Here is a 26752-nt window from a genome sequence, read left to right on the forward strand (position 1 = left end):
CGCGCGGCTACACGTTTCATGACATGTGTCCACATATGGTGGCCGTTGGCCTTAAAGTGCCGGGGCAGCCTAGTCATCCCAAGTCTGCCCCAGCTTGGGGTAACTCTTTGCGAGAGGGTTCCTGGAGGCAGACAATATCACAGGGTCAGCCCACTGCCCAATTCAGAGCCAGCCAGCCCCCCAACAGGGGAGTTTAAGCCTCTCCACGACATTGTGAAAGCAGCGTGACGCAGACAGCCGCGTGACATCATTTAATGGAACGCAGATTACATTACGTCACATCGTAGCCACGTTCTGCCACGCGCACAGAGGCCGGTAAGTCACGCTGGGTTCAGAAATCGTTACGGTCGATGGTAGCGTGTCGGGGGTCAGCCGTCGGAGGTGTCCGGGCCGGAGGCCACGCGTTTCAGGTCGTCGGGCAGGAACCGGAAGATCCGCCAGCCTTCCTCCTGGGAGAGGTCACGAGCTCCGCGGGACAGATAGAAAGCGATGGCGGGACTGTTCCAATCCAGGACCGCGAGTTGCAGGTGAGAGCAGCCCAGGGACGCGGATAACTGGGAGACGGCGAGCGGGAGCCACGGTGATTAACCACGGGGAGAGAGGAGGACGGGAGACACAGAAAGAGACATCAGAAGAGACCACGGGCAGAAGTCAACGTTTTTTATATTCAAACCTTCAGAATATAAAGTGACTTATTTAAGGCAGGAGATCCCCCGGGCCTGCACGGCCTGAGCAACTACTTACCCTCAGCACAGCGACGCTGCGTGCACTGCCTTACCGGGCGCGCCAGCGTATGATGTCATACCCCTGCGCACGCACCACAGCGACGCTGCGTGTACTGCCTTACCGGGCGCGCCATCGTATGATGTCATACCCCTGCGCACGCACCACAGCGACGCTGCGTGTACTGCCTTACCGGGCGCGCCATCGTATGATGTCATATCCCTACTAATGCGGGCTATGGGCGTGTAAATGACACGGGGGGGCTGATTGACCAACATGGCGATCTGCCCCGGCTCGGCAAAAGGGGTACTGCAGCCCCCCTGGACCTGCTGGCCTTGGCCATAGGACGTCACTGGAAAGAAACGGAGAATCCCTCTCCTCCTTGGCACAAATACGAGTGACTGGGAGATAAGAAATTCCCCGGTACGGGGTCTCTGCGGAGGATATTGATATAAATCGCAGGGACTGAGCCTTAAAGTCCGGGGAGCAGGGCTTTTGATTCCCAAAACAACCAACTATTAGACCCTCCATGCGAGCCAAAATACCCCAGCGCCACGCAGAGGGCATCAGGGGGAGAGGGGGGAGCGCAGCACAGCGCCCCCCATGTCTCACCAGCTGCGCAGCACTCACCTCCGCCACGGCCGCCAGGAGCCGGGAGCCGATCCCTTTACCTGTCAAAACAAGACAGACGCGCATGAGCATAGCCACACGGATGGGATGCTGCTCATGAGGGGTGACCGCAGGCCCGTGTGCGAGTACGACGTGTATTTAGGAACACGTGTGGCACACAGAGGGCTCCATGCCCAGCAGGGCCCCCGACTCCCGTAACGTGCATACCGACCTCTGTGCTCCGGCATGACGTACAGATCCTCCAGATAGAGCGCGCGCCCCTTCCACGTGCTGTATGTAAAGTACGAGAGCGCGTAGCCCACGACCGCGGGGCCTAGAATACAAAGACACGGGGGGGTCACTCTACTTACCCCTTACATCCTCCAGGGCACCCCGAAGGGGGCAGATTAACTCTGTGACGCAGGCAGGTCACAAACCTACACAAGGGCAAAACCACACCTGGGGGGGGTAAGTTATTCTCATGCTGAAGCGCTGTATACAGCAATATAACCCCCCCAGCGCTGTATACAGTAATATAACCCCAGCGCTGTATACAGTAATATAACCCCCAGCGCTGTATACAGTAATATAACCCCCAGCACTGTATACAGTAATATAACCCCCAGCGCTGTATACAGTAATATAACCCCCAGCGCTGTATACAGTAATATAACCCCCCAGCGCTGTATACAGTAATATAACCCCCAGCACTGTATACAGTAATATAACCCCCAGCGCTGTATACAGTAATATAACCCCCAGCACTGTATACAGTAATATAACCCCCCAGCGCTGTATACAGTAATATACCCCCCAGCGCTGTATACAGTAATATAACCCCCAGCACTGTATACAGTAATATAACCCCCAGCGCTGTATACAGTAATATAACACCCAGCGCTGTATACAGTAATATACCCCCCAGCGCTGTATACAGTATTATAATCCCCCAGCACTGTATACAGTAATATAACCCCCAGCACTGTATACAGTAATATAACCCCCAGCACTGTATACAGTAATATAACCCCCCAGCGCTGTATACAGTAATAGAACCCCCACCAGCGCTGTATACAGTAATATAACCCCCCAGCGCTGTATACAGTAATATAACCCCCAGCGCTGTATACAGTAATATAACCCCCACTGTATACAGTAATATAACCCCCCAGCACTGTATATACAGTAATATAACCCCCAGCACTGTATACAGTAATATAACCCCAGCACTGTATACAGTAATATAACCCCCCAGCACTGTATACAGTAATATAACCCCCAGCGCTGTATACAGTAATATAACCCCCCAGCACTGTATACAGTAATATAACCCCCCAGCACTGTATACAGTAATATAACCCCCCAGCACTGTATACAGTAATATAACCCCCAGCGCTGTATACAGTAATAGAACCCCCACCAGCGCTGTATACAGTAATATAACCCCCCAGCGCTGTATACAGTAATACAACCCCCAGCGCTGTATACAGTAATATAACCCCCACCGCTGTATACAGTAATATAACCCCCAGCGCTGTATACAGTAAAGTCTGGTTGTATCGCATTTTGTTCCAATAAACCCTGTTTATCTGCAGCTGCCGTCGCTGTCAGTCATGTGATATTTTGGGTGAATTTCCCGGCTCAAACCCCACACTGAGCTGATGCTTTATGGCAATGCTAATGAAGTCAATTCCTCCATAGACTTTCATTAGTCAGAGAGTCCGACTGGGTGATTAAGACTGAGCCATTCCCTATTCCCACAGGCAGTATGATAAGGAGTCGGGGTGTTTAGTAGATCGGGGATCAGATAACAGAGCGAGATACAAACGGCTGATATGCAGCGGCCTGAAAACATTTATATTATGGGGCAAAAGAGAAAAGACCCCAATATTTCTGAAGGCTTTTTTTGAGAAATGGTGAGAATTGCGCGGCTCCGGAGCGGCTCTTACCGCCGCCTCTCCTGCCTTCATCTCCGAATTCAGCCACCAGACACTTGAAGAAGGGCGAGGACTGTTCAAAGCCGTCCCGTCGGAGCCCTGGGGAGGAAAAACAGAAGCGCGTGTACAAATCCTACCAGACGCAGGTAGTGATGGAGTCGGGACTGAAGACCTCCGGAGCGTACTGAGCTGGGGAGAGTGTGGCCAACAAAGCCGCGCGTCCAGCCCCTGCACGCACTACATTAAGCACAGCGAGCGTCGGAAAAAATGTATATGAAATAAACGGCATATTAATCCGGAATCCGGTGTATATCCTCCTAAAACCTCAAACATCACATGCTGTCTGTGTAAACACTAACTGAAACCAGCTCCGGCCCCCTGGGGCCGTTTAGTGACTCCGTCTCAGACAGTTATTTACTCTGACCGCATTGTAATATTTTCTATACGTTATGAATTTGTCTTCTGACATCTGTCACATGGTGCTGTTATATGTACGTATGGCGGTATCAAGCCCAACGGATCAGACATAAGCCTTCGCTATGTAGGCGATATCAAGACAGTTGTCAGCTATGCTAGGGCAGGCGGTGGCGTTACTGACCCAGGCGCACGCTGCAGCCACATTAACGGCGGGAACGAGGGGGATTCTCCCGATGACCATCGCTCCGGAAAGAGAGAACTACCCCTGACAAGGAGCTACACGGGGGGGGAATCAACCCAGGACCCTCACCTTCTGCTGTGTTTTTCACCTGCTCCGGTAACTTCTCGTATTCTGCCAATTCCTGAAAAGGAAACAGAATTAGCTCGTTTTGGAGCCAAATCCCCACACCCTGGACCCAGCGCCCCCCCAAATACACCGCACTCTGGACCCAGCGCCCCCCAAATACACCGCACCCTGAACCCAGCAGCCCCCCAAATACACCGCCTCCTGAACCCAGCAGCCCCCCCAAATACACCGCACCCTGAACCCAACAGCCCCCCAAATAGACCGCACCCTGAACCCAGCAGACCCCCAAAAACACTGCAACCCAGCAGCCCCCCAAACACACCGCCTCCTGAACCCAGCAGCCCCCCAAATACACCACCTCCTGAACCCAGCACCCCCCCCAAATTACACGGCAACATTCCCCCCCCACCCGCAGTAAACCCCGTCCTTACCTTAATCATGCGCATTATGTCTTCACAGTCTTCAGGCTGTGCGGGTCGAATCTTCACAGCTGCCATTCTCTGCACTCACACGCAACGCGATGCACCGACACTCACTCACTCACTCACTCGCAACCCGATGCACCGATACTCACTCACTGCACCGACACTCAGTCGCAACCCGCTGCACAGACACTCACTCGCTCGCTGCACAGACACTCACTCGCTCGCTGCACAGACACTCACTCGCTCGCTGCACAGACACTCACTCGCTCGCATGCAACCTGCTGCACAGACACTCGCATGCAACCTGCTGCACAGACACTCGCATGCAACCCGCTGCACAGACACTCACTCACTCGCTCGCTCGCATGCAACCCGCTGCACAGACACTTGCACGTCAGTGTGTAGTTCTCTCAAACACCTGTAAAGTTAATTTTACAGAGTTCTATACACCCCCAGAGTGCAATACACCTCCACACAGAGCTTTATACACCCCCAGAGTGCAATACACCTCCACTGAGTTCTATACACCCGCAGAGTGCAATACACTTCCACACAAAGCTCTATACACCCCCAGAGTGCAATACACCTCCACACAGAGCTATATACACCCCAGAGTGCAATACACCTCCACAGAGAGCTATATACACCCCCAGAGTGCAATACACCTCCACACAGAGCTCTATACACCCCCAGAGTGCAATACACCTCCACACAGAGCTCTATACACCTCCACACAGAGCTCTATACACCTCCACACAGAGCTCTATACACCTCCACTGAGTTCTATACACCCGCAGAGTGCAATACACTTCCACACAAACATCCCCAGAGTGCAATACACTTCCACACAGAGTTCTATACACCCCCAGAGTGCAATGCATCTCCACAGAGTTCCATACACCCCCAGAGTGCGTCTATACACCCTCACAGAGCAATGCACCTCCACGCAGAGTTCTATACACCACCATACAACGTGCAATGCACCTCCAGAGTTCTATACACCACCATACAACATGCAATGCACCTCCAGAGTTCTATACAGACAGAATGCATTGTACCTCCACACAGAGTTCTATACACCCTCGGAGCGCTATGCACCTCCAGGCAAACGGCACCTTTCCCTGCCAACAAAAGAGACGTGAGACCTGCGCCCGCATCCACAGCACAGATAAACGCCCCATACCGGGCTCCCGGATAAACGCCCATACCGGGCTCCAGGATAAACGCCCATACCGGGCTCCAGGATAAACGCCCATACCGGGCTCCCGGATAAACGCCCATACCGGGCTCCAGGATAAACGCCCATACCGGTGTTGGTTGAATTAATGGTTGAATTCTCCTCAGAAAAAGTTTTTTTCCTTTATTTAGATTATGCTCATAATCGAGACAAGGCATCCCTTCCCCCATCAGCAACATCCCCTCACAAATCCCATCACTCACATCCCCTCACAAATCCCATCACTCACATCCCCTCACAAATCCCATCACCCACATCCCCTCACAAATCCCATCACCCCCATCCCCTCACAAATCCCATCCCCTCATCCCCTCACAAATCCCATCACCCCCATCCCCTCACAAATCCCATCAGCCACATCCCCTCACAAATCCCATCACCCCCATCCCCTCACAAATCCCATCAGCCACATCCCCTCACAAATCCCATCACCCCCATCCCCTCACAAATCCCATCACCCCCATCCCCTCACAAATCCCATCAGCCACATCCCCTCACAAATCCCATCAGCCACATCCCCTCACAAATCCCATCACTCACATCCCCTCACAAATCCCATCACCCCCATCCCCTCACAAATCCCATCCCCTCACAAATCCCATCAGCCACATCCCCTCACAAATCCCATCACCCCCATCCCCTCACAAATCCCATCACCCCCATCCCCTCACAAATCCCATCACCCCCATCCCCTCACAAATCCCATCAGCCACATCCCCTCACAAATCCCATCAGCCACATCCCCTCACAAATCCCATCACTCACATCCCCTCACAAATCCCATCACCCCCATCCCCTCACAAATCCCATCACCCCCATCCCCTCACAAATCCCATCACCCCCATCCCCTCACAAATCCCATCAGCCACATCCCCTCACAAATCCCATCACCCCCATCCCCTCACAAATCCCATCAGCCACATCCCCTCACAAATCCCATCACCCCCATCCCCTCACAAATCGCATCACTCCCATCCCCTCACAAATCCCATCCCCTCACAAATCCCATCCCCTCACAAATCCCATCGGTATACAGGGGATGTATCAGGTGAGGGGATTAAGGGATACAATGGGTTCCTCCACCTGTGTTATCCCCCTGTAGTGCGGGGGCCGGCGGGGCAGACAGGGCTGTGCTGGCTGATTAAGAGCCTCAGCCAGATTATAGGATCGTCTCTTTGAAGGCCGGAGCTGCAGCCGCATTCAAACCGGGTACACATAAATATAATAATAATAATAACAGTGAAGATCAGACAGGGTTCTTCACACGGATAAACCCCGATACCCGGCTCCCGGATAAACGCCCATGCCGGGCTCTCGGATAAACCCCGATACCCGGCTCCCGGATAAACGCCCATGCCGGGCTCTCGGATAAACGCCCATGCCGGGCTCCCGGATAAACGCCCATGCCGGGCTCCCGGATAAAAACCCGATACCGGGCTCCCGGATAAACGCCCATACCGGGATCCTGGATAAACGCCGATAGCCGGCTCACACTTACACCACAAACCCAATGGCTGTTTGACATGCGAATCCTGTAACGTGGTGAACCTCGTTATGTTTGAGATGCCTGGCGGCGATGTGGGGGAAACGGGCCAAGCATCACACAAACCAGACCATTAACCTGAAACGCGTAGATACACCTGTTGGCAAGCATTGTGTCAGTCTGGGCGCAGCATACGGGACGCGACGCTCCTTCTCAGAGGGAGAAAAGATGTGGTGGGGGGTAACTGATATTCCGGTTCAACGCCCTCCCCACCGGCCTCAATAGAGACGGAGAATTCATCTCCCGGTATAACGTTACAAACCGATAATCCTCTCACAAACCCCGCGTTACTGCAACCAACGCCCGACCCACGCACGGACCCCGCACGGCTTCACGGCCCGCTAACCGGGGAGCAAATCGATCACGGACTGACTGAACGCCGTTAGACCTGCTGAGGAAATTCCTGATCCCTCTGAGTTTATTTTAGCTTTTCGTTCATCTGTATTTAGGAAATTCTGTTTTAGCTTCGTTAATGCCAGAGGACCGGACCTGGTGGTCGTAAAAGCTTGCAATTAAACTCTGTTAGCCAATAAATGGCATCAACTTAACTATACTTTTCTCCAATGCACCTCCACAGAGTTCTATACACCCTCATATTGCAATGCACCTCCACAGAGTTCTATACCCCCTCATATTGCAATGCACCTCCACAGAGTTCTATACACCCTCATATTGCAATGCACCTCCACAGAGTTCTATGCACCCTCAGAGCACACTGCACTCCACAGAGTTCTATACACCCTCAGAGTGCAATGCACCTCCACACAGAGTTCTATACACCCTCAGAACTCAATTAAATTAATCTCTGAGAACTGGATGTAAGCGAGGCGGGTGCAGGCAGAGAAGAAGAATAATGGGTTAATTTATAAAGCCGTTTCCCGCTGTTTCTATACACATTATCGGGGCTTTTAGGGCTGTAGAACCCTGCGATACCCTCATACCCAGCAAACATTCTCACCTCCTAGAAAATAGGGGCATCTGGGGAGGAGAGAGGGGCATCTGGGGAGGAGAGAGGGCATCAGGGGAGGAGAGAGGGGTGTAGGTATTTGGGACCAAATACTGACTGAACCTGAGGTGTAGCGAATAACGTGACAAACTCCACTCACTGCATTCACTATGAGGACGTTATTAGAAAAGCCCCCGGCAGCCTCTTTATTTAGATATACTTGGAGCAGGTGACGCGCTGCCGTCTTCTTTCCCTCCAGGCCCCTGCCGGCTCCTTTACTTTTTCTAACGCACCTTTTTTTATTTTGTGGGCCTAAACTTGATCCATACATTAGGCGAACAAAAGCGCCGGCAAATGATTATTTCAGTAGCTAGAGATATTTATTTCCGTGTAGTCAGCTGGACGATGGAGAGCAGGAGGCTGCGGAGCACATTGAGCACAGACCCACAATGCACTGTTCACGAAACATGCAGAAGACATCCTTTGATCTATACATTGTGCCAGCACAGTTACCACTCAATGTATGGATCAAACACCCGGGCTTGTTATATCCTGAGATGATTTGGGGGATTACCGGGCCACGTTGTCTTATATGTAGGCTGCAGGTGATCAGGGCTATGGTTTCATGAGTTGATTATTTCTGTTTCCCTGGATTTTGGGTACCTCACCGTATTTGAGGTTTTTCATTGGTTGTGGCACTTGCCTGACCCCACCTACTGATGTAACCCTTTCATACATGTAGTTGGGGCTGCATTTTGCATGCTGGAGAAAAGCCAGGTCCAAATGCCCCATGAGTATGAGGTGATGATGGTCAGAGACGTTCCTGTGGAATGCGTTGGGTACAAAGTAATCCTGACGCTGGTTTCTTACTCCTGAAAGGCGGACTCAGCAGTCACTTAATTGGTGGGGCCAGCACATCCCATCAGTACACAGGCAATGGATCCGGTACAGGGATAAGGCTGCTGTCTGGGCAGACAGGGCTGTGCTGGCTGATTAATAGCCCCAGCCGGGTTACCTGATTGTCCCTTTGAAGGCCGGAGCTGCAGCCACATTCAGTCTCTGGGCCGGTTACACAATAATACACAATATAATATATTACCGGCTCACGGGATACGGAACCGGACACAAAAGCGCTCCGTAACCCGGCTAAACTTCACACCAACATATGAGCCGGCTAGCCCGGCCCTGTCACATGGGGCGTCTCCGGCGGGTTGTCTTCTAGGGAAGATGCCGTCCTCCCTTTGCAGGTTCCTGGCTTGGTTGTCGGCCTATTGTGATCCCTCGTCTTTCACCATGTTCCTCATGGCCTCCTCGCTGAAGGACATCGCCTGGTATCCTGGGTCCTCGGTCAGGTTTTTGGCCCCTAGGGACCTGTAAAGGTGAACAGCAGGACTATTCCACTTTAACACAGAAAGGTGGATCTGAGAGCAGCCAGACTTTAGACCCTCCTGTGGAACATTGTAACAAGGAATTAGTTCTACGAGATCTCTCTGCCCCGACATTCCTAACCCACCCCGATATGGTGCATGGTGTGACCCTTCCCCCCTCTTATTGCCCTTGGTGTATTGGTATGGTCCATAGCAACGTAATATCCAGGTACGTCTGAGAATTACATACCTCGGCCACTTTCTTCATTAATTTCTTCCCGATGCCTTTACCTGCAGAGGAGAAGAAACTCTGATTATAAATGCTCTGCGGGACTCTGGGGTAACGTCCTGCAGGATCTTACATGCATAGTGTGATGCTCTGCAGATTTACTAAGAAAATTCTGTATGTCCACCACAAGGATTGTCCCTCCCGCCCAAGCTGACAGACCGATCCATGTATCTACAACCTTCTAAAGCAGTACTAGACCAAGGCTAGATAAATGGTCCAGAATGGGGGTCCTGGAGATACTGACCGCGTAGGTGCGGGGAGACGTAGAGGTCCTCCAGATGCAGCGTGCGCCCCGTCCAGCTGCTGTAACTGTTTGCAAAGAGAGCGTATCCAGCAAAGGGGACACCTGGAGCAGGAAAAGCCATTTTACGTAATGGAATCGGTGACAATACCATCTGCGGCCCTCTTTAACCTACTGCCCCGCCCTGGGGTAACTTTTTCTCACCGAAATCTAGAGGCTCTCCTTTAGTGTGGTTTCCATTAATGCCCCAGTTAGTCGGGTGAAATAGTAACGCAGTCATTTAGGTTGAAGGTGAGGTTTCCCATGGTCTTTTAAAGAGGCAGAGGATCTCCTCCTCCCATGAATCAATACCCCTTGTTATACATGTCAATGTCTTATTGGCCTTTGCGGCTGCTGACTGGCATTGTGCACCGTCGCCCAGTCAGTCCGTGCCGGCCCAGTCAGTCCGTGCCGGCCCAGTCAGTCCGTGCCGGCCCAGTCCCCCACTCTGTCTAACTCATCCTGCAGAGAACAAACAGCTGCTGGGCTGTGGTTGCCCGACGCCAGTCTGTGGGCTCTATACCTGAACTGAAAGAACTCCTACAGAAGCACCCTTTGGGGGTATGCTGGCCGGCCCCGGGGCCTTGTCTACCTTACGGGTCTGTCGTCTGCTGAGTCTTCCCGGCTACTTTTTTGCGAGGTGCAGGAGGGGCGGCACTGTACATGCGCATCTCACCGACATATGGAAACAAAATGGCAGATTTGGCCGTGCTTATCAGTAGACAGCTCTTTTTTTTTTTTTTTTTTTTACCTGTTTCACGCGTCTCGTTCTCTGGTAACTCGGCCACCAAACACCGGAACCACGGATTATCCCCAAAGCCGTCTCGGTGCAAAACTGCCGGGGAAAAAACTCAGGTAATGAGAAAATACCCCCAGGCCCCTCAGTCACAACCCCAGCCATCTCTGTGTGTTTACCTTCCCCCGTCAGCGTGATGAAGTGCGTTATTTTCTCATATTTAGCCAGTTCCTGCAATTACACAAAAATACAATATAGATACTCGGTATTATTATACAGCGCGGGGGGTATAGATACTCGGTATTATTATACAGCGCGGAGGGTATAGATACTCATTATTATTATACAGCGTGGGGGGTATAGATACTCGGTATTATTATACAGCACGGGGGGTATAGATACTCGGTATTATTATACAGCGCAGGGGGTATAGATACTCGGTATTATTATACAGCGCAGGGGGTATAGATACTCTGTATTATTATACAGCGCGGAGGGTATAGATACTCATTATTATTATACAGCGTGGGGGGTATAGATACTCGGTATTATTATACAGCGCGGGGGGTATAGATACTCGGTATTATTATACAGCGCGGGGGGTATAGATACTCGGTATTATTATACAGCGCGGGGGGTATAGATACTCGGTATTATTATACAGTGCGGGGGTATAGATACTCGGTATTATTATACAGCGCGGGGGGTATAGATACTCGGTATTATTATACAGCGCGGGGGGTATAGATACTCGGTATTATTATACAGCGCGGGGGGTATAGATACTCGGTATTATTATACAGCGCGGGGGTATAGATACTCGGTATTATTATACAGCGCGGGGGGGTATAGATACTCTGTATTATACAGCGCGGGGGGTATAGATACTCGGTATTATTATACAGCGCGGGGGGGTATAGATACTCTGTATTATTATACAGTGCGGGGGTATAGATACTCGGTATTATTATACAGTGCGGGGGTATAGATACTCGGTATTATTATACAGCGCGGGGGGTATAGATACTCGGTATTATTATACAGCACGGGGGGTATAGATACTCGGTATTATTATACAGCGCGGGGTATAGATACTCTGTATTATTATACAGCGTGGGGGGTATAGATACTCGGTATTATTATACAGCGTGGGGGGTATAGATACTCGGTATTATTATACAGCACGGGGGTATAGATACTCGGTATTATTATACAGCGCGGGGGTATAGATACTCGGTATTATTATACAGCGCGGGGGGGTATAGATACTCGGTATTATTATACAGCGCGGGGGTATAGATACTCGGTATTATTATACAGCGCGGGGGTTGGGTATAGATACTCGGTATTATTATACAGCGCGGGGTGGTATAGATACTCGGTATTATTATACAGCGCGGGGGGTATAGATACTCGGTATTATTATACAGTGCGGGGGGTATAGATACTCGGTATTATTATACAGCGCGTGGGGGTATAGATACTCGGTATTATTATACAGCGCGGGGGGTATAGATACTCGGTATTATTATACAGCGCGGGGGGTATAGATACTCGGTATTATTATACAGCGTGGGGGGTATAGATACTCTGTATTATTATACAGTGCGGGGGGTATAGATACTCGGTATTATTATACAGCGCGGGGGGTGTAGATACTCGGTATTATTATACAGCGCGGGGGGTATAGATACTCGGTATTATTATACAGCGCGGGGGGTATAGATACTCGCTATTATTATACAGCGCGGGGGGTATAGATACTCTGTATTATTATACAGCGCGGGGGGGGTGTAGATACTCGGTATTATTATACAGTGCGGGGGGTATAGATAATCGGTATTATTATACAGCGCGGGGGGTATAGATACTCGGTATTATTATACAGCGCGGGGGGAATAGATACTCGGTATTATTATACAGCGCGGGGGTATAGATACTCGGTATTATTATACAGTGCGGAGGGTATAGATACTCGGTATTATTATACAGTGCGGGGGGTATAGATACTCGGTATTATTATACAGCGCGGGGGGTATAGACACTCGGTATTATTATACAGCGCGGGGGGTATAGACACTCGGTATTATTATACAGCGCGGGGGGTATAGATACTCAGTATTATTATACAGCGCGGGGGGTATAGATACTCGGTATTATTATACAGCGCGGGGGGTGTAGATACTCGGTATTATTATACAGCGCGGGGGGTATAGATACTCGGTATTATTATACAGCGCGGGGGGAATAGATACTCGGTATTATTATACAGCGCGGGGGGTATAGATACTCAGTATTATTATACAGCGCGGGGGGTATAGATACTCGGTATTATTATACAGCGCGGGGGGTGTAGATACTCGGTATTATTATACAGCGCGGGGGGTATAGATACTCGGTATTATTATACAGCGCGGGGGGAATAGATACTCGGTATTATTATACAGCGCGGGGGGTATAGATACTCGGTATTATTATACAGCGCGGGGGGTATAGATACTCGGTATTATTATACGGCGCGGGGGTTGGGCATAAATACTTAGTATCAGTATACAGCGCAGCATGTAGTATATGAGCGTGTAGATACTCGTCGTGCAGCAGGCGCGGTTATTACCTGGATCATGGCCATGATGTGGGGGGAATCTCGCGGCTCAGCGGGGCGGATGGGATATTCCATTTTCAGGGGTGAGAGGGGGCACACTGGGTCCGATCCCTCTTCTGCCACCTGATTTGTACCCTGTCCTCTCTGGGTGTCTTTCCCTGCATCTGCCTGGCCCTCCCCCTCCTCCTCCACGTGTTATTTGCCCCTCCTTCTGTGCCTGTTCCTTCCTCCTCCACTATCTGCTTTCCCTTCCAGCCAGGTCATTACTATTTATATATCGCCGTCATACTCCGCAGCGCTGTACAATGTGTTATTATTATTTATATATCGCCGTCATACTCCGCAGCGCTGTACAATGTGTTATTATTATTATTTATATATCGCCGTCATACTCCGCAGCGCTGTACAATGTGTTATTATTATTTATATATCGCCATCATACTCCGCAGCGCTGTACAATGTGTGTTATTATTATTATTTATATATCGCCGTCATACTCCGCAGCGCTGTACAATGTGTGTTATTATTATTATTTATATATCGCCGTCATACTCCGCAGCGCTGTACAATGTGTTATTATTATTTATATATCGCCATCATACTCCGCAGCGCTGTACAATGTGTGTTATTATTATTATTTATATATCGCCGTCATACTCCGCAGCGCTGTACAATGTGTTATTATTATTTATATATCGCCGTCATACTCCGCAGCGCTGTACAATGTGTTATTATTATTATTTATATATCGCCGTCATACTCCGCAGCGCTGTACAATGTGTTATTATTATTTATATATCGCCGTCATACTCCGCAGCGCTGTACAATGTGTTATTATTATTTATATATCGCCGTCATACTCGGCAGCGCTGTACAATGTGTTATTATTATTTATATATCGCCGTCATACTCCGCAGCGCTGTACAATGTGTGTTATTATTATTTATATATCGCTGTCATACTCCGCAGCGCTGTACAATGTGTTATTATTATTTATATATCGCCGTCATACTCCGCAGCGCTGTACAATGTGTGTTATTATTATTTATATATCGCCGTCATACTCTGCAGCGCTGTACGTGTGTTATTATTATTATTTATATATCGCCGTCATACTCCGCAGCGCTGTACAATGTGTTATTATTATTATTATTTATATATCGCCGTCATACTCCGCAGCGCTGTACAATGTGTTATTATTATTATTTATATATCGCCGTCATACTCCGCAGCGCTGTACAATGTGTGTTATTATTATTTATATATCGCCGTCATACTCCGCAGCGCTGTACAATGTGTGTTATTATTATTTATATATCGCTGTCATACTCCGCAGCGCTGTACAATGTGTGTTATTATTATTTATATATCGCCGTCATACTCCGCAGCGCTGTACAATGTGTTATTATTATTATTTATATATCGCCGTCATACTCCGCAGCGCTGTACAATGTGTGTTATTATTATTATTTATATATCGCCGTCATACTCCGCAGCGCTGTACAATGTGTGTTATTATTATTTATATATCGCCGTCATACTCCGCAGCGCTGTACAATGTGTTATTATTATTTATATATCGCCGTCATACTCCGCAGCGCTGTACAATGTGTGTTATTATTATTTATATATCGCTGTCATACTCCGCAGCGCTGTACAATGTGTGTTATTATTATTTATATATCGCCGTCATACTCCGCAGCGCTGTACAATGTGTTATTATTATTATTTATATATCGCCGTCATACTCCGCAGCGCTGTACAATGTGTGTTATTATTATTATTTATATATCGCCGTCATACTCCGCAGCGCTGTACAATGTGTTATTATTATTTATATATCGCCGTCATACTCCGCAGCGCTGTACAATGTGTTATTATTATTATTTATATATCGCCGTCATACTCCGCAGCGCTGTACAATGTGTGTTATTATTATTTATATATCGCCGTCATACTCCGCAGCGCTGTACAATGTGTGTTATTATTATTTATATATCGCTGTCATACTCCGCAGCGCTGTACAATGTGTGTTATTATTATTTATATATCGCCGTCATACTCCGCAGCGCTGTACAATGTGTTATTATTATTATTTATATATCGCCGTCATACTCCGCAGCGCTGTACAATGTGTGTTATTATTATTATTTATATATCGCCGTCATACTCCGCAGCGCTGTACAATGTGTTATTATTATTTATATATCGCCGTCATACTCCGCAGCGCTGTACAATGTGTTATTATTATTATTTATATATCGCCGTCATACTCCGCAGCGCTGTACAATGTGTGTTATTATTATTTATATATCGCCGTCATACTCCGCAGCGCTGTACAATGTGTGTTATTATTATTTATATATCGCCGTCATACTCCGCAGCGCTGTACAATGTGTGTTATTATTATTATTTATATATCGCCGTCATACTCCGCAGCGCTGTACAATGTGTGTTATTATTATTTATATATCACCGTCATACTCCGCAGCGCTGTACAATGTGTTATTAGTTATATATGTGTTGGAGTCTCGCCGGTCGCTGCGTTTCTGGATCAGATTAGTGAATATGCGAGCAGGGATGATGTCATAGAGGACGTTCTGGGGTTTGCTTCTCTGTTATATTCGCTTTAGAGATTTATCGTTCTTCTTGTCCATGAATTTATTACAAATGATTCTGTAGTCCGCAGCGCCTCTTAGTGGTAAGAGATGGAAACGCATTCGTGGAAATGGATTCCGTTCTAAATCAGCCCTTTTCACAATAATTATTATGTTTTGCGTATTTCTAGAAGGCCCTACCATGGAAAAGGGGAGATATATAAAATATAGAAAAGAGGAGTTATATAAAATATGGAAAAGGGGCGTTATATAAAATATGGAAAAGAGGAGTTATATAAAATATAGAAAAGAGGAGTTATATAAAATATGGAAAAGGGGAGTTATATAAAATATAGAAAAGAGGAGTTATATAAAATATGGAAAAGGGGAGTTATATAAAATATGGAAAAGGGGAGTTATATAAAATATGGAAAAGAGGAGTTATATAAAATATAGAAAAGAGGAGTTATATAAAATATGGAAAAAGAGGAGTTATATAAAATATGGAAAAGAGGAGTTATATAAAATATGGAAAAGGGGAGTTATATAAAATATGGAAAAGAGGAGTTATATAAAATATGGAAAAGGGGAATTATATAAAATATGGAAAAGGGGAGTTATATAAAATATGGAAAAGGGGAGTTATATAAAATATGGAAAAGAGGAGTTATATAAAATATGGAAAAGGGGAGTTATATAAAATATGGAAAAGGGGAGTTATATAAAATATGGAAAAGGGGAGTTATATAAAATATGGAAAAGAGGAGTTATATAAAATATGGAAAAGGGGAGTTATATAAAATATGGAAAAGGGGCGTTATATAAAATATGGAAAAGGGGAGTTATATAAAATATGGAAAAGGGGCGTTATATAAAATATGGAAAAGGGGAGTTATATAAAATATGGAAAAGGGGAGTTATATAAAATATGGAAAAGGGGAGTTATATAAAATATGGAAAAGGGGAGTTATATAAAATATGGAAAAGGGGCGTTATATAAAATATGGAAAAAGGGGAGTTATATAAAATATGGAAAAGGGGCGTTATATAAAATATGGAAAAAGGGAGTTATATAAAATATGGAAAAGAGGAGTTATATAAAATATGGAAAAGGGGAGTTATATAAAATATGGAAAAGGGGAGTTATATAAAATATGGAAAAGGGGAGTTATATAAAATATGGAAAAGGGGAGTTATATAAAATATGGAAAAGAGGAGTTATATAAAATATGGAAAAGGGGAGTTATCTAAAATATGGAAAAGAGGAGTTATATAAAATATGGAAAAGGGGAATTATATAAAATATGGAAAAGAGGAGTTATATATAATATGGAAAAGGGGAGTTATATAAAATATGGAAAAGGGGAGTTATATAAAATATGGAAAAGGGGAGTTATATAAAATATGGAAAAGGGGAGTTATATAAAATATGGAAAAGGGGAGTTATATAAAATATGGAAAAGGGGCGTTATATAAAATATGGAAAAAGGGGAGTTATATAAAATATGGAAAAGGGGCGTTATATAAAATATGGAAAAGAGGAGTTATATAAAATATGGAAAAGGGGAGTTAAGGTTTAACAAACATGGGTAAAAAAATAAAAATATTCTAGTCCTTAGGTCATAAAAAAAAAAATAAACACCACTGGGCCTGAAGGGCCTGAATCCTGGGATCCAGACATTTTTTTTACTCTTTTTTTTTTATAATTTTTACTATTTTGATTATTTAATAATCTCTGTATTTGCTTTTTTCTCCCGGCCAATTGGAATTTTCTGGCCTTTAATCTAATTTTAAGAAACTTATTATTCTTTTTACTTGATTTTTGTCTGCAGAATCTGGATTTATTTCGGCAGGAACCAGCTGGGCCTCAGAACGCCGGTGTATTATTCTCAATTTCAGCCATTTTTTATTTTATTTATTGTGACGGGTTGTGAGACGGCAGCTGATAACCCGAAAACATGGTGTAAAAAGGTATTTTTATCGGTAATTTTTGGCTATTTTTCCGAAGTTTTACATTTTTTGCGTCTATTAGAAATCTCACTAATAATCTGTTTATTATTATTATTATTATTAAAGTGCAGATATATCGGAGGGCTCGTCTGATTAAATTGTTGCGTTTAGTACAGCGAGATATAGCGGCCTCTAGTTATTGCATCGCTGGTTTTTGTTTGTCGGTGCCATGGTGGAAATCTTGGCTATCATTAACGTGCCGTATATATAAGTCTTTTGTGTCCTCTTTAATGCGATGCTTTGTGGTCTGATCTTTGTGAGCTGTTACTGACGGTGATGGCATCGTCATAGTGATACGGCTATGACGACCAGTTAACCATTCACAACCCCTGCTTCTTATGATTTCTGTCCTGATGAAGACCTGGGTCGAAGCGTTGGCATCACATCAGACACGTGGTTTCACTTGTTGCTGTTATTATCTGACTCTTATGGACACGTCCTGGTGATTCATTCTGTGGCTGTCTGGAAATGCAGACCCTATTGGCTGTTGCTGTATCAGTCACAGTGATGTCATCGTAACGCGTCGTGCTGCAGCTGCCGGCGGTTTCTTTACATTGCAGGTGCCCCCGACATGCTGCTTCACTCGCTTCGCTTTCTATAGGTCACTAATGGCACCGTTGGGCATTTGTCCTCTTAAGGGGCAGAAAGTGGGTAGCTATGTCTTGGCCTTTACATAGCGTCAGGAAGAGGCAAATTACTGCACAGACTTCCACCAGTACACCATCAACAGGGGTGACTGCGGCCCTCGGGGGCCGCCCCCTGCCAGACATGTTCCTGATGTGTGATCGCCTGTTGCCTCCATGATCGACCTCGTCTCATGTTCCTGCCCCATTATTGAGGGTCTCGCCAGCTAGGGAGCACCCTATCGGGGGTAAGGGCATAACCAGAGGGTTTGCGTCCTCCTGGGTGTGGGTGCCGGGGGTGAAGATCTGCCGGGGGGGGGCGTCTGGTCTGACCGTGGATACCAAGATGCATCATTTTCACAATCCAATGAAAAATCATAAAAAACTTCTTTATTGAGCCAAAAACAGGAGGGGAATGGAAATGAGCCAAACGGGGGATGGGGAGGAATTATCGGGTTTCGGGGTCACACTTATTCATAGGCTCTGCGGCTGCCGCTAATAATTCATATTAAGGGCAGAAGGGGCCGTGCACTAAATAAGGGGCTTTATTTGTGAAGAGGAAGGGCCGGTGCGGCGGGTTTCGGGACCCTTTTATTTAGCAATGTTTGGGGCTTTTGTGTGGGTGTTTCTCAGGGGAAGGGGGTATCCGGGGGCAGGTTGTAGCTGGCGTCCAGGAAAATGGTGAGCGTCCCGAGGCTGGTGAATGTGATGAACGTCCAGAGGAAGAGACGGTCAACAACCATGGCTACGTACTGCCAGTCCTCCTTCAACTGGGGGGGGGGGAGAGGGGGAGAGGGAGAGAGAGAGGGAGAGAGGGGGGGGTAATTAAACCAGATCTAGAGGGAGCCCTGACCGCTCAACCCTGAAAATGTCTACTTAATCCCTGCAGAGCATCCCACGCTCTGACCCGCCTGCAGAGCGTCACCCCCTTCAATCACCTGCAATGCATCTCTGTGATCAGTCCTTCTCCTGGGGAACATCACCCCCTGGTCTATCCCTGCAGAGATCCCTCCTCGTCTTCCCCCAATCTATTGCTGCAAAGCATGGCCCCATGATCTACCCCTGCAGAGGGTCACTCCTCGCCCTCTCCCTGCAGAGGGTCACTCCTCGCCCGCTCCCTGCAGAGGGTCACTCCTCGCCCTCTCCCTGCAGAGGGTCACTCCTCGCCCACTCCCTGCAGAGGGTCACTCCTCGCCCGCTCCCTGCAGAGGGTCACTCCTCGCCCGCTCCCTGCAGAGGGTCACTCCTCGCCCGCTCCCTGCAGAGGGTCACTCCTCGCCCTGCACTCACCGCATCGTAGTCCTCTTGTTCTTGCAGCTGCTGAGCGAGGTATCTGATCGCACTGACGGCCGTCTGCAGGTCTGGGGGGAGAGCGAGGCCGAGGCTGGGACCCTCCAGAAACCACCTCATATCCCGCGAGAAAGCGTCTGCGTGATACCTGCCGGGAGAGAGAGGCGCTCAGTGCCGCTATACTCTAGAGACAGCCCGCACCTATACATTCACCTATAGACGGGGGTGCGCGGGGAGGGCAGGTGCTGCATAGATGCCCCTCCAAGGGCATTCATACCGCATAAAACATTTTGGGTGAAGAAACCTTTTCTGGGTAACTGACTTAGATTGCAAGCTTTCAAGGTTCTTTTTTCGGGTAAATTGTCCATACACATACGATACGCATGAAGAGTAGACCTGGTCTCAGGAGCTTGCAATCTAACGCAGTTCCGTTACCCAATAAAGGCATGTCTTAAGGCCATGTAACACGGGATGCATATCAGCAAAGCGTGTGGACAATAACCTTGGTTTTTTTAGGTATTCTCCATATCTTTCCAATAGACTTCAAATTCATAACATTTTAAAATTTAACAAACTTTGCCAGTTTCGTCTCTTCGTACGAATGTCTGAAAACCCCCACGCTCTCTCTCTGTGCCTCCCTACCCTCTCCGTGTCTCCGCTTCTCCTTTTTTCTCCGCTGATTGTTCTCCGTTTCTGTGCTGATGTAGTACTTCGGGAACACGGAGGAGCCTCAGTGCGCACCGCCGGGGCAGCCACCCCCCCAACGGAATTACTACACCAGACCAGGAGAACGCCACGGAGAACCCACCGGAGAAGAACCGGAGAACAGTGGAGTGAAGGAGAAGCGGAGGAGGTAGAGAGACTCTGACAGACAGAGTGAGAGAGAGTGAGGGACAACGAATTTCCAAAAAAGCCCCAGAATTTCTTCCAAAAAGGTCAGGAAATGAAATTCGTTTTCGAGAACAAATCAGATCAAACATGAAATGTTTTATTCATTCATCCAGAATCGCGTCTCTCCGTGTACCTGTCAGCCTTGGGAAGAATGAAATCGCTTTCTGGCCGGCGGATGAAGTACTCGTCAGCGTGCCGAGGAGCAGAAACGGGCCGAAGCGGCGGGAGCACCGGAAGTGGCGGCTCTGGTTTTGGTCGGCGGATCCAAAGGTATCGAGGAAGTTTAAGGATAAATATCTGAGACATAATGAAAGGAGGAAAATGATGAAGAAGGACAGTATGAAAGGAGGAAAATGATGGAAGGAGACAGAATGAAAGGAGGAAAATGATGGAAGGAGACGGAATGAAAGGAGGAAAATGATGGAAGGAGACGGAATGAAAGGAGGAAAATGATGGAAGGAGACGGAATGAAAGGAGGAAAATGATGAAGAAGGAGACGGAATGAAAGGAGGAAAATGATGAAGAAGGAGACAGTATGAAAGGAAGAAAATGATGGAAGGAGGAAAATGATGGAAGGAGACGGAATGAAAGGAGGAAAATGATGGAAGGAGACAGTATGAAAGGAGGAAAATGATGGAAAGAGATAGTATGAAAGGAGGAAAATGATGGAAGGAGGAAAATGATGGAAGGAGACGGAATGAAAGGAGGAAAATGATGGAAGCAGGAAAATGATGGAAGGAGACGGAATGAAAGGAGGAAAATGATGGAGAAGGACACTATGAAGCGGAAAAAGATGGAAGAGATGGAGGATTTAGGGGATGAAGTCAGCCCATAGGTACCATAGGTGATAACATCCCACCCGTAGACAGACATGAGTTACCTGCCGCACCCACTGAGGCATGTGGTGCGTGTTGGGGGAGCGGTGATGTAGATTCAGGACTACAACACTCAGAATGACAGAGAAGGTGACGAGAGTCATAGTGAACATGAGGTAATTAACGATGATGGGAACAGCCAAGGAGGTCTCGGGGACTTTATCAGCCAGAAGCAGCAGAAAGACAGTGAGGGTGAGGAGAGCAAAGATAGACAGAGTCATCTTCTCACCTGAGGAAAGAAGAAAGATCGCGGGGTGGGTGATGCTTATGGCTGATTGTAGATGGACGCGTTCACAGCCCACACGTAACAGTCCCTCCGCCATCTCTCATTCCTACTAAAGAGCCAGGTAAGATGTGGAGAGGAGTGAGGGCTTCCCTACCCGGGGGGGGGGCCACCGGCTCAGACATCTTACTCTAGGATTATGGTTCTAACCTGCGTCCGGGGGGAGGTAGAAGACGAAAATAGCCAGTATGGTGATAAGAATGCAGGGGACGATGACGTTCACGATGTAGAAGAGCGGTTTCCGGCGAATGACCAGGTAAAACGTGATGTCCTCGTAGGACGGGTCTGAAGGGTTTGTGTTCTTGCGGGCCGCGCGGTGACGGATCTCCCACTGGCCGTTCTCTGCGGGATACAAATGCCGTAAGACGTGGACCCCTCGCCTCGCACTGGATACGGCCGCCTCATTGGTCAGTTGAGGTCGATACTGGAAATAACGCCCACGTCCCGGGCTCCAAGCTCCTCCCATCTACCCCTGACTCGTCGACCCCCAAACATGCCGTTAACGACCTGACGCCCCGTCTCTCACCCTCAAACGTGTTGGGGAAAATCACCGCCTGTTTCACCTCCTGTCCGTTTGCGTCCCTGGGGTGGACGAGCGTCACCTCCTCTGCCGAGTAGGTGTTGGACCGGAACACCATGCTGCAGTTCTGCCAGTCGAAGGGATAGTACTGGACCTGTGGGGAGAGAACCAGTGCCGCTGGTGACCTCTCCAGAACCTGACAGCCTAGAACCGTAGAACTTACATCACATTCTAAACCCCTAGGACTGTTACACTGGACACAATCCCCCGCACTGTAACAATAATAACGCTACTTTCTCCCAGAGCGGGGTCCAGTACCGCTAGAACGACGAGCTCACGGATACCCCTAGGACCCCCACGCTGCCCGTCTGGACGCTCACCTCAATGCTGCAGCTGCTGCGGAAGAGGCCTGGGGGCTCCCATGTGACGCTCCCGTCTGCAGTCACTAAAACATCTACATCCAGAGCCATGTCAAACTCACCGTCATTGCTGTGCGAGACGCGAGTTGGGGGATTGGGGAGGAATAAAGAGAGTTACAAACGGGTAACAGCAGATATTGGGCCCAAATGTTATCCCCCCTACGGCCCCCTCACTTGTTCATGAGGACGATATCTGGTTTCCATACGCTCCCGGAGGATATGCGAAGGGATATAATCCCACTGTGTGCCGCGGGATCCCAAGAGAGGCGGTAATCCATCCAGGCCTGGGAGAAACGGAGATAATGACACGCCGGTACCGTACAGCGGGAGATAATGACACGCCGGTTCCGGGATAGGGAGATAATGACACGCCGGTACCGTACAGCGGGAGATAATGACACGCCGGTACCGGAGAGGGAGATAATGACACGCCTGTACCGTGCAGCAGGAGATAATGACACGCCGGTACCGTACAGCGGGAGATAATGACACCCCGGTACCGTACAGCGGGGGATAATGACACGCCGGTACCGTACAGCGGGAGATAATGACACGCCGGTACCGTACAGCGGGAGATAATGACACGCCGGTACCGTACAGCGGGAGATAATGACACGCCGGTACCGGAGAGGGAGATAATGACACGCCTGTACCGTGCAGCGGGAGATAATGACACGCCGGTACCGTGCAGCGGGAGATAATGACACGCCGGTACCGTGCAGCGGGAGATAATGACACGCCGGTACCGTACAGCGGGAGATAAAGACACGCCGGTACCGTACAGCGGGGGATAATGACACGCCGGTACCGTACAGCGGGGGATAATGACACGCCGGTACCGTACAGCGGGAGATAATGACACGCCGGTACCGTACAGCGGGGGATAATGACACGCCGGTACCGTACAGCGGGGGATAATGACACGCCGGTACCGTACAGCGGGGGATAATGACACGCCGGTACCGTACAGCGGGAGATAATGACACGCCGGTACCGTACAGCGGGGGATAATGACACGCCGGTACCGTACAGTGGGGGATAATGACACGCCGGTACCGTACAGCGGGGGATAATGACACGCCGGTACCGTACAGCGGGAGATAATGACACGCCGGTACCGTACAGCGGGGGATAATGACACGCCGGCACCGTACAGCGGGAGATAATGACACGCCGCTACCGTACAGCGGGAGATAATGACACGCCGGTACCGTACAGCGGGGGATAATGACACGCCGGTACCGTACAGCGGGGGATAATGACACGCCGGTACTGTACAGCGGGAGATAATGACACGCCGGTACCGTACAGCGGGAGATAATGACACGCCGGTACCGTACAGCAGGGGATAATGACACGCCGGTACCGTACAGCGGGAGATAATGACACGCCGGTACCGTACAGCGGGAGATAATGACACGCCGGTACCGTGCAGCGGGAGATAATGACACGCCGGTACCGTGCAGCGGGAGATAATGACACGCCGGTACCGTACAGCAGGGGATAATGACACGCCGGCACCGTACAGCCGCTGTACTTACCAAGTTCAGATATACTTTGGTAGTGAGCTCCTCATTCTTCTCTTTCTATGGAGAGATAGGAGCGAGTGAGAGAGGCTTAGTGATGACCCCTGGGTAAGTTCCCATAATGCACACAGAGATTGCCCAGGGGCTCAGTGATTACCCCCTAGATGTAGGGTCAGGTGGTGCTATTGTTATGGGGTATATTCCTGGCAACTCTGACCCCGAGACCAAAGAGGGACGCTGCGGCCGTTTCTCACGTTGGACATTAAATGCTTGTTCCTTACCAGACTTATGAGCTGGGACAGGGTCATTCCCACCTGCACGGTCACCTGCTCGCTGTGGGCCCTCGTGGGCCGGACGTTGGCGTTGTAATTTTTGAAGAGCTTGTCTCTGAGCAGCCCTTCAGAGGTATTGGCTCCGGTGCCTGGCAGGGAACAGGAAAACGAGTCACAAAGGGTTAATGTTTAGTATCTCTATTACACCATACACTCACACTCACACACTCTGACACCATTCACTCACACTCACACACTCTAACATCATACACTCACACTCACACACTCTGACACCATTCACTCACACACACTCCCTCTAACACCGTACACTAACACTCACACACTCTACCACCATACACTCACACACCCTAACACCATACACTCACACTCACACACTCTGACACCATACACTAACACACACTCCCTCTAACACCGTACACTAACACTCACACACTCTACCACCATACACTAACACTCACACACTTTGACACCATACACTAACACTCACTCTAACACCATACAGTCACACACTCCCTCTAACACCGTACACTAACACACATACTCTGCTCTGCGGCCTCCAAGACCCTGCCATATCCTTTGTTCCAACCACAAACCCTGTATTTATCGCCTTTTGGGGGGGGTCTCTCACAGGGGGCCCCATTCACAGCATCCAGAGAGGGGGCTACATTGTGGGAGAGTCTCAGGGGGTATAAGGCAGTGCAGGGCCACGGGACACAATACAGCCGTGTTAGGGTGACGGATAGTGTGATGGTCCCAGTACTACCCGTGATGGGGGCTGGAAGTAGTGTTTACAGGGAGTACCGGCTGGGCATGCGCTGATCTCTTGTTTTGCTGAATATCCTGAGCAAGGGTAAAACTGCTGGGAGCAAAGGGTTAAATTGCCATTTACCCTTTGACTGCCTGCACCCAATGCATTAGTCCCAGCAGCCAAAGAGTTAAATCAGTTATCTCCCAACATTAACTGACTTCATGCCAACCACCAGAGGGCGGTATAACGGTGAGCGTTAACTCATTCCCTGCCAATTCCCAGCAGACAGGGGTTAAATCGCAAGTACGCACAGTGTTAACCCATTCCCTGCCAATCACAGCAGAGGGTTAAATCACTAGTAGCCCCAGTGTTAACTCGTTCACTGCCAGTCAGCAGTTAAATCATTATTAATCCCGGGGTTAACCCATTCCCTGCTAATCACCAACCAATTGTTAAATTGTTATTAACCCCAACATTAACACATTCTATGCCACTCACCAGCAGAGTACGATCGCTACTAAACTCAAGTTAACCCATTCCCTGCCAGAGCAGAGAATAAAATCAGGATTAACCCTTGGATTAACCCATTCCTATTCAGAGCACTGAGTAAGTATTCATGCTGTCTACTCCTGAGCCCTTCTCTCCTCCTGATCTCCCCGGTTTACCCTCTCACCACCCTGTCGCTTGCCCCCGGCTAGACCGTCTCCCTGCAGCCCCCCATATTTGCCCCATTCTGTGTTACGTCTCCCACCCACCTTGAAGCAGGGTCCCCCAGAGGAGCAGTATCAGGGCTCCTGCCGTCGTCGGCCCCTCCATGTCTCGGCGGCTTTGGCTGCAGCTGCCGGATGTGACAGGCAAGGGGTCTGTGACTGACCCCAGGAAAACACGCTGCAGCTGTCCCTGTCCCAAAATACACACCGACTGCCCCCGGCAGCGCAGCCCCCCCCACTATACATTCCCATATTTACCCCCTATAGGGCACGTAAGGTGGGCTTCCGCATACATTCAGTCATTTAATAAACAGTTTAACCCTTGCTGTACAGAACCGTAACCGGTAGAATCTGGGGAAAGTGACCCATTTTTAGACACTTTTACCCGGCGCGGTGTAATTAGACAGATCGCTGTGACCTGAGGGGATCTACTGGATCCCAGTGTGACCCAGAGATCCCTGCGCAGGCATTGGCCGCGCGGCTAAACTCCCTTATTACTGAAATAAACGTGTTGAGGAAATGGTTAATAAAGCGGTGGAGAGGCCTAAC

At 48.8% G+C, this 26752-nt stretch overlaps 3 protein-coding genes across 6 annotated transcripts in view; all 3 read right to left on the reverse strand.

The window, feature by feature from the left end:
* Window positions 1-13602, reverse strand: part of LOC128491018 (thialysine N-epsilon-acetyltransferase-like) — a 30135-nt gene extending 16533 nt beyond the window's left edge. Inside the window, exons 1-6 of one of the 2 annotated variants that reach the window (XM_053463181.1) lie at window positions 13431-13602; window positions 10996-11047; window positions 10832-10915; window positions 10045-10146; window positions 9762-9802; window positions 9243-9592 (exon numbers count right to left, since the gene is read on the reverse strand). In XM_053463181.1, coding sequence (XP_053319156.1) covers window positions 9413-9592; window positions 9762-9802; window positions 10045-10146; window positions 10832-10915; window positions 10996-11047; window positions 13431-13493 — 522 coding nt within the window. In that variant the 5' untranslated portion in view covers window positions 13494-13602 and the 3' untranslated portion in view covers window positions 9243-9412. Of the gene's footprint in view, window positions 1-9242; window positions 9593-9761; window positions 9803-10044; window positions 10147-10831; window positions 10916-10995; window positions 11048-13430 lie in introns of those variants that run through there. The other variant, XM_053463180.1, reaches the window with a different exon arrangement.
* LOC128491020 (thialysine N-epsilon-acetyltransferase-like) lies at window positions 237-4806 on the reverse strand. 3 transcript variants are annotated; one of them, XM_053463183.1, is made up of 8 exons: window positions 4749-4806; window positions 4592-4619; window positions 4425-4501; window positions 3997-4048; window positions 3282-3368; window positions 1565-1666; window positions 1354-1394; window positions 237-554 (listed from the first exon to the last, which is right to left on the reverse strand). In XM_053463183.1, the coding sequence occupies exons 3-8, from the start codon at window positions 4488-4490 to the stop codon at window positions 369-371; spliced, it is 534 nt and encodes a 177-aa protein (XP_053319158.1). In that variant the 5' UTR covers window positions 4491-4501; window positions 4592-4619; window positions 4749-4806; the 3' UTR covers window positions 237-368. The 3 variants fall into 3 exon arrangements, with proteins under 3 accessions (XP_053319158.1, XP_053319159.1, XP_053319160.1); XM_053463184.1 differs by lacking the exons at window positions 4592-4619; window positions 4749-4806 and adding an exon at window positions 4653-4679 and having other exon boundaries at window positions 4425-4493; XM_053463185.1 differs by lacking the exons at window positions 4592-4619; window positions 4749-4806 and adding an exon at window positions 4558-4576 and having other exon boundaries at window positions 4425-4493.
* Window positions 13603-19011: 5409 nt separating the features above from the next.
* On the reverse strand, window positions 19012-26357 carry CHRNB1 (cholinergic receptor nicotinic beta 1 subunit). The gene is made up of 11 exons (XM_053463172.1): window positions 26249-26357; window positions 24734-24873; window positions 24468-24512; window positions 23101-23210; window positions 22888-22996; window positions 22514-22661; window positions 22138-22329; window positions 21710-21933; window positions 20963-21126; window positions 19939-20086; window positions 19012-19418 (listed from the first exon to the last, which is right to left on the reverse strand). Exons 1-11 carry the CDS (start codon window positions 26307-26309, stop codon window positions 19278-19280), a joined length of 1482 nt encoding a protein of 493 aa, XP_053319147.1. The 5' UTR covers window positions 26310-26357; the 3' UTR covers window positions 19012-19277.
* Window positions 26358-26752: the final 395 nt, after the last annotated feature.

The sequence above is a fragment of the Spea bombifrons genome, chromosome 4 (assembly GCF_027358695.1).
Source record: "Spea bombifrons isolate aSpeBom1 chromosome 4, aSpeBom1.2.pri, whole genome shotgun sequence".
In the NCBI taxonomy this organism is placed as follows: domain Eukaryota; kingdom Metazoa; phylum Chordata; class Amphibia; order Anura; family Pelobatidae; genus Spea; species Spea bombifrons.

Coding starts and splice junctions, on each gene's coding strand:
- CHRNB1 (XM_053463172.1), bottom strand. CDS start 26,309: ATGGAGGGGCCGACGACGGCAGGAGCCCTGATACTGCTCCTCTGGGGG. Junction 24,874..26,248: donor CTGGGGGACCCTGCTTCAAG/GTGGGTGGGAGA, acceptor GTTCCCTGCCAG/GCACCGGAGCCAATACCTCT. Junction 21,127..21,709: donor TGCCTCAGTGGGTGCGGCAG/GTAACTCATGTC, acceptor ATTATGTCTCAG/ATATTTATCCTTAAACTTCC.
- LOC128491020 (XM_053463183.1), bottom strand. CDS start 4,490: ATGGCAGCTGTGAAGATTCGACCCGCACAGCCTGAAGACTGTGAAGAC. Junction 1,667..3,281: donor TGAAGGCAGGAGAGGCGGCG/GTAAGAGCCGCT, acceptor TTTGTATTCTAG/GCCCCGCGGTCGTGGGCTAC. Junction 1,395..1,564: donor CGTCATGCCGGAGCACAGAG/GTCGGTATGCAC, acceptor TTGTTTTGACAG/GTAAAGGGATCGGCTCCCGG.